The 7,752-nt window shown below is 32.5% G+C and overlaps 1 protein-coding gene across 2 annotated transcripts; it reads right to left on the reverse strand.

Moving 5' to 3' along the window:
• On the reverse strand, positions 3,457–6,399 carry LOC107625399 (probable E3 ubiquitin-protein ligase RHC1A). 2 transcript variants are annotated; one of them, XM_016328028.2, is made up of 2 exons: positions 6,243–6,399; positions 3,457–4,691 (listed from the first exon to the last, which is right to left on the reverse strand). In XM_016328028.2, exon 2 carries the CDS (start codon positions 4,591–4,593, stop codon positions 3,661–3,663), a length of 933 nt encoding a protein of 310 aa, XP_016183514.1. In that variant the 5' UTR covers positions 4,594–4,691; positions 6,243–6,399; the 3' UTR covers positions 3,457–3,660. The 2 variants fall into 2 exon arrangements, with proteins under 2 accessions (XP_016183514.1, XP_020971561.1); XM_021115902.1 differs by lacking the exon at positions 6,243–6,399 and adding an exon at positions 5,577–6,214.

Genomic DNA, 7,752 nt, shown 5'->3' on the forward strand with positions numbered 1-7,752 from the left:
CTAGTAAATCCGACCTTAATTTTCACGCCTTTTTTTTTTCCAATTATTATCAGTAAATTTACCGTCAAAAACAAAAATCCGTTGGTAATACTTTGACTTGACAAATTTATTGTCTCAACCACTAATAAATACAATAAAAAAGTCGCCGCTAATGTATAACGCTAAATCCAACAAAATATCTGAGGATATTAAGCGTTTTTCTTGATATGTATTTTAAAGAACCTAATAAATTTTTTGAACTCACACTCTAGCATTTTTTTAAGGATACAAGTTTCAAGATTTAAAAAAGGTTTTTAAGTTCTTAATTTAAATTTAAAAAATTTTAGAGGCATGATTCCAATCCCTTGCTCGTGTAATTTTACCAATTTCACAAAAACCACCCACACAAATATATGCGTAAAATCACGCACTTTTCCTCGTTCTTTTTCTTTCTCCGGCTTCTATTTTTCTTATTCAATATGTTTCTTCTCATTCTTTTCTTTTTTATGTTTTATTATTGATATAAAATAATTTCCCATGTCTATATATGTTTCTATTAAAGAAATGAGTTATTTCATTTCAACAAATCGGTTTTTAAATTCAATTGAACATAAGCATAACAAAGAAATGCCATAAAAAAAGAACACATAAATTATTTTCAAGTATTCAGATTTTTTAAGTTGAATTATATAGAAGAATAAGCCAAAAACTTTTGCTCAGGATTACTGAAATTTTAGATGATTAACACAAATATAAGTTGAGTAATACCAAAATTGTTTTAAATTATGCATATCTTTTAATTGAATGAAGAAAAGGAAACCGCTTAAATTTTTGTTGAAAACCTAGAAAATTTTAATTGAATAATATAGAAATGTAACATGAATAGAAGAGCAAAGTTTTATGTGTTATTCAAGTTGAATTTCTACTTTTTTTTTCCCCTATGCTTCTCTTTAAAAAGTTTGTTAAAAATTTTGTGTGTTTTCCCTCACAAAATTTGTATTTACCGTCAATAAATTTCTGTGTTTCTTTTTAAAAAATTGTGTTTAGTTTTTTTAAAAAAAAATTGTGTTTATCATAACAAATTTATGTGTTTATCATCAATAAATTTCTGTATTTTCTTCCTATGCTTCTCTTAAAAAAATTGTTTATTTAAAAATAAAATTATATTTTTATCATCACAAAATTTCTATATTTAACATTAATAAACTTATTTGTTTTCTTCCCATGTTTATATTCAAAAAGTTGTGTTTACCTTCAAAAATATTTCTTTGTTTATTATCACAAAATTTTTATACTATCACCAATAAATTTTTGTATTTTTTTCTTATGCATTTCTTTTTCTGTGTTTTTCAATTTTTTTTTTGTTTCTCTTCTTTCTTTCTTGTTTGTTATAAATTTTGTTACCATTATTAAAAAAATACAAGCAGTAAAGACATGCAAGAAGAAATATAGAAGAAAGAAAGAGAAGATGAAAAAAAAGATAGGTCACTTCATATATAGTATAATAAGTATAACAAAACTTAGTTGAACTCGATTACTAAAAACACTTCATCACACAGTATTTCCATTATTTTTATATGTTAATTGCATAATTCAATTGAGATTTTATAGTTTTCGTATGACAAGTTAATACATTTATTGAATTATGAAAGTGTGTACTGATGATATCATTCAACAATATACGAAAGGCAAATGTAAGACATCACGAAGTTTTTTTTTGTAATTTTTTGTTCTTAATTTAAAAAAAAAAAATTATCCACTTTCACAAACAAATTTCGCAACTTCCAAACATTAAACAATTTTTTCTCCATAAAACACCATTATATTGTTGCAAGGTAAAAAAATTTCTTAAGAAAATTCCTCCTCTTCCTAACTTGATACATGTATGAAATCTTTTAAAAAACACCTACCCGTTCTTTCCATTATTATTATGAGTTAAGTACGATTTTGGTCTCTAAAGTAGGGGCTAAAAATTTTTTTCGCCCCCAGCTTTTTTTTTTGCTACAAAATGTTCCAAAAAGTTTAACTTAGTTTTAAAATCGTCCTTCGAACGAAAATGCCCTTCCCCTTCTTCCCCAAAATCAACTAACGCAGAACCAGAAGTTGAAGCTGAACCAGACGTTGGAACAGAAGCAGAAGCGACACCAATAAAACAAACAACCAGAAGCACAACAACAACAACAACAATTGGATAATGGAATCAGCAGAAGGACAACAACAAAAGCAAGAACCCAGAAGATAATGAAATGATAAGAACAACAATAACAAAAACTCAGATGAAGAGAAGAAGAACCCAAAAACATCATCATCAGAAGAAATATCAGAAAATCATCATCATCATCGTCAAGAACCAAGAAAAACAAGAACCCAGATGCAGAACTCAGAACTCAGAAAACAAAAAAATCATCATCATCGTCGTCAAAACTCAGAATAACAAAACTCAGAACTAAATTCTTCCTCTTTCATTAACAAAACTCAGATACAGAATTACTATAATCAGAAGCAGTATCACCAATAATAAAACAACAACAATTGTGAAGGGTGAATCAACAATGGTGAATCAACAATAGCAACACCAAAAGCAAAAATAGAAGTAGAAGTAGAAGCAGAAGGCAGAAAGCAGAAGTAGAAAAGCAGAAGCAACAAAAGGGCTCGATGGCGACGGGACCTCACTCCAGCAGCGTTGACGGGATAGGGCTCGATGGCGACCGACGACGGCGGTTCGCGATGAGGACGACGGCAGGGCGTGGTTGGACGCGGTTGATCAGCACCTCTGTGCTTCTCTTCTCTTTCTCTCCGCTTCTCTTTCTCTCTTTTTCTACTCGCAATGACGCGAATCCAAGCCAGCGGTAATGCCAGCGAACTGCAGTTGTACTGGTGCAATGACGGAGAGGAGCTGTAGCGGTGGTGGACAGTGGTTTCGGTGGTTTCGCTGGCATTACCTCCCCCTTCCCCTTCCCCTTTGTTTTCTTTTTTTTTAATTTGTTTAGTTAGGGGTAATTTGGTAATAAAAATTAATTTTTTGATAAAAAAAAACGATTTTAAAACTAAGTTAAACCTTTGGGATCATTTTGTAGCATAAAAAAGGCCAGAGACGAAAAACATTTTCAGCCCCTACCTTAGGGACCAAAATCGTACTTAACCCTTATTATTATGAGAAACTCTTTTAGTATTTTTAGCTATTATTTGACCAACACAAACACTAAATTGTTATTTTACTAATTCATGTGTACAAATTCTAAAAACGTGCATACAAATTATATTGATTTATGGATACAAACTGTATTGATTTATCTATACAAAACTCTAGTAAATATAGGTACAAATTACATACTTGTGTACAAAATTATAAATATACGTATAAATTATTGCTGACTAAATACTGACAAAAAATGATAATATTTACTAACCATATAGCATTGCTCTATTATTATTTTTTGAAAAACAAAAACCTTATTTGACCAAACTCACCAAAGAAAAAAAAAAACACCTTACTCCCATAGAACATTATATTAGTATGATTTTGAAACGAAAATGGAGTTTTCTTCTTGGCCATTTTACAATAAAGTTACAAGTTCACACTTCATTTCATGTCACTCCACTCCAAGCAATCAGAACCAGTCCATACATTTTCAATAGAAAAATAAAAGAAATGAAATAAAAATTTTACACGCATTAAAGTCATTCAAATGGCCACCCAGAATACTCCGTGTGATGACTACTATCGGGGAATGATGGTGTTGGTGAGCTGCTTCGGGTTGCTCTATCATTGCTGCTAGAATTAGAACTGCGGAAACGCCACAAAAATGAAAACGGATTTCGCCTTCCCTGGTTCTCCCTACCACTCCTACCACTACTGCTGCCACTAAAGTTACCTCTACTTCGGCCATTCAAGCCTTGGTTACCACTCAATCCTTGTGGTGGCAATTCTTGACGGCAAACAGGGCAGGAGTTATGCTGGACCAACCATGGAACAATACAATCTGAGTGGTACATATGGTTACATGGCATTTGTCTTGCTTCAGTCCCTACCTCAAATTTATCTTTGCACACCGGACAATGTGAATCCGAACGAAGATGCCTCTGTGTAACTTTGATAGTAGGCATTGCATCTATAGAGGATCTGGATGCAGGCGGAGGCCCTTGGCGAGTATTAGCTGAGAGCTGTTCAAACAGTTCTTCAAGTCCAGGACCAATAAAATAATCACCTGTGTTGCCTCGTGTAAGACCAATACCTGGAGTCCCATTAAAGAGAGCCTCAAAACCACCATGTCCAGATAATCTAAAAGGAATTTGACCACCAAATATCAACAAAGGAGCAAAACCTGCCCCTTGTTCCGAAATAGATTCCGATTGTGCCCTGATATCATGGCTATGACTTCTGTCTGCCATTTGCTGCCGCATAAAGGAAGAGAAAGTTTCCATAAGTCCAAATCTTTGGTCATGCTCTTCATTGTTATCTAGTCCAAAGAATTCCAGAGGGTTAACATGCACCATATCATTAAGTTCCTGAATAAATCCCTCATTACAGCTAGGGCAAACCGCATCTCGCCATCCCAGTCGAATTGGCCTCCTGCAACTGTAACACCAATGAGTGTTCCTGCTGCTTGACATCCTCTAGTTTATTCTCAATAGCTGCAATTCCGCAATAGACCAACTCCAATGCTCCTTTGCAGTAAAGGGCAATCTTTAACTGTTATGACAGCATGATGCTAATATAAAGCAGCCGAAAAAAAGAAAGAAAAAAAGAAAGAAAGGCAAAAAAGTTTGATATCAGTATATCAGTATAGGGCTCAGGCTCAGGCATTTAAATAGTATACAGTAACCACTAAACTATCTACATATCTTCTTTCCATACCAAATAAACAGGAATGAGCAGACGTCACTATGTTAATTGTCTCTATTAGTCTCTGTACTCACTATGTACACAGATAAAGCACCAATGATTTATATTATTTAAGATACATCTATTCAAGTTTATCAATGATCTATATAATTCTCAATCCTGATACCATTCGCTCAAAAGCACATGGGCAAGGGAACACAAGCTGAATAAATGAAGGCAGCCTCTACGATTTTATTCATTCAACCTCTATACTATGTAACCCAGCAGAAAAACCAACAGAATAAACTCCAACCTCCCTAGATAAATAATTTAAGTTGGAATTTGTTACAACTTTCAAGCCTATAATATTTTGTATTGTTTACTAGGAAACTGGTCCAGCACTTACAAAACAGAGGTCATTTATGTATCATTTATTCCAAGAACTTAATGATATAAATCTTCCACATAGGATTCTCCCACATTTAAGAAGCAAGAACAATGGTGAAAGGGTACTAAATGGACATCCTAACTGAAAAGTAGTAAGGGTCAAAGAAAAACGGGAGCAGAGGGTGTGTATGAATATATATTTTAGAAGCAAACTTAGAAGATATCCAGAGTATGATATGTTTCCCCTTTAAAAGTCAAAACAACTCCAGAGGAAACTAAAGGAGATTTACCAGTCACAATTTACATGAAACATCAGCCATAATCATCATAAAGTGTAATCATCTAAAAGAGAAAACACTAACAAATCAGTCCATAAAAGATATATCTTAGTCTGTGGTACTCAACTGATCAATTATGTTATTCCTATTGAGCTTTGTTAGTATTGACATGACACTTTAAGAACTATCTCCTGATCATATTGATCTTTCTATAGAAGCTAATTTGTAAGTATACTAATCATTTGGAGACTAATTTATAAGGGCGTTGACATCTATCTTAAACTAAATTGCCAAAGTCTTGATTTTGGGACTGAAATTGGTAGTTATCTCCATTTCGTATACTACACATACCCCGCAAGCTTATTGTACTATCACCAGATTCCAAGCAAATAGCTTCACAAGAATATTATATATGCAAGAAATGGCTCTTGGAATTCCCTCAGATTCAACATCTTTTCCCTCCTCATCCAGGTTTAAAATTATATTAATATGACTATATTTGGTTCCTAAGAAGCAAACAAACACCATCGATTGCAATCTTCAAATGTGTAGAAATCATGAAATTTTAAGTAACAAAATTAAAAACAAGAAAGAAAGGGCAAGATCTAACATCCTCAAAAACAAATGAGGAATGTAGCTATCTAAGCATTACAGACAAGAATCAAGGAGAAATGCAAGGTGAAAAAGATGCGATGAAATGAAATGAAAAACTGATACACCATTAACATTATCATGATCGTATAAATAAATAAAGGAAAAAAAAATCAACGTACCAGAGTCAAAGATGGTTGGAGAAGGACACGTTGATGTGTGAACGGAGAAGAAAGGAAAAGTCATTGAAGGTTGGAAAACCCTAAGACTAAGAGAGTGACGCAGTGATGATTGGGAGAGAGAAGAGTGCCTAGAGAAGGAGAACCGACATCTTGCTGAGCTGGCACCCACAATCCTCCAATCCATCGCTGTTAGTTATCGTAACTGAACTAGTAATTGATCCGGTCATACTGGTTCTTGGATTAACCGGTAAGTTATTGATTTATCTATTTGATTCGGTCATAATTAAATAAAAATATAAAATTATAAAAATAAAATTAAAAATTAAAAGTTAAATGAATATTTTTAAAAATATATTAATAACAATCAAATATCAATTTTTAGATATAATTTATAGTAAAAAGAGATAATAAATTAGCCATTAGTATAAAATATTTTTTAATTTAAATGAACAAAAAAAATAACACGATAAATATCAATATATCAATATGTTTGTATATCATGTGTATTACTTGTTTGGTATCCAAGTCAATCCATGCTTAGAAGGATAAAAAAAATAAAAATTCATTCATGATTTATTATATATATCTTTTTTGTAACATACATTAATGAATAATGAGATACAAGATGGCGCAGTGGCAAGGGTGAGGTGTGTTATGCACTATGCGGGTCTAGTGTGGTCTCAAGCGCGAATCGGCCAGTTTTCAACGGATTTGACCACTGTTGATCGGTTCATTTATAAATACGGTCTAATTTAATAATGGAACTGGCTAGACTACCACTTTATCGGTTTTTCAATCGAACCGGTCGATCCGGTCTAGTTCTGATAACTATGCATTGTACCTCTACTTTTATTGCAGTCTCTTTGCATAGTTTTATAATATTTTTATATTTAAATTTTTTTATTTAAATTAAATAATTATATTATTTACTGAAATCTATAAAACACATCGCATTTACGAAAATGCACAATATACCACATCTCACTGTGACTCAAACGTAGTTATGAGCATATCTCGACGACTAAACACCCGAGATATGACACACGATTACCGGATATACTCGGGATGCGACACAGATGGCTAAACAGGTACTGAGTACCCGAGATACAATCAAAAATGGGTCACAGTACTCGAGTTACGATCATAATGATAAATGAGATCACAATACCCTCATATGCCTATATATAATGGTTGACGCCGAGATCTTCATTTATTTTAAGTATTTTTTAAAATTTAGTTAATTTTTAACATCTTTAGTTTGAGTATTTGAAGTAAAAACCCCCTTCCCACAATATATGTGCGATGAAAACATTAACTGACTAAATGCGACGTAGCACATTGCCGAACCACTGGATTTCGAAGTTAGTTTTTGTTTTTGTTTTCTCTTTTGTTTTGAGTAATTAATTAGTTTATATATTTAGACTTTATTAAGTTAGCCAACGTGTTAGATATTTTGAGTTATAATTAGAAGTTTTGTTAAAATACTTAGAATAAAAAGATATAAGTAGTT

Source organism: Arachis ipaensis, chromosome B02, assembly GCF_000816755.2.
Source record: "Arachis ipaensis cultivar K30076 chromosome B02, Araip1.1, whole genome shotgun sequence".
In the NCBI taxonomy this organism is placed as follows: domain Eukaryota; kingdom Viridiplantae; phylum Streptophyta; class Magnoliopsida; order Fabales; family Fabaceae; genus Arachis; species Arachis ipaensis.

Bases quoted from the DNA above. Each gene is read 5' to 3' on its own strand.
- LOC107625399 (XM_016328028.2), bottom strand. From the start codon at position 4,593: ATGTCAAGCAGCAGGAACACTCATTGGTGTTACAGTTGCAGGAGGCCA.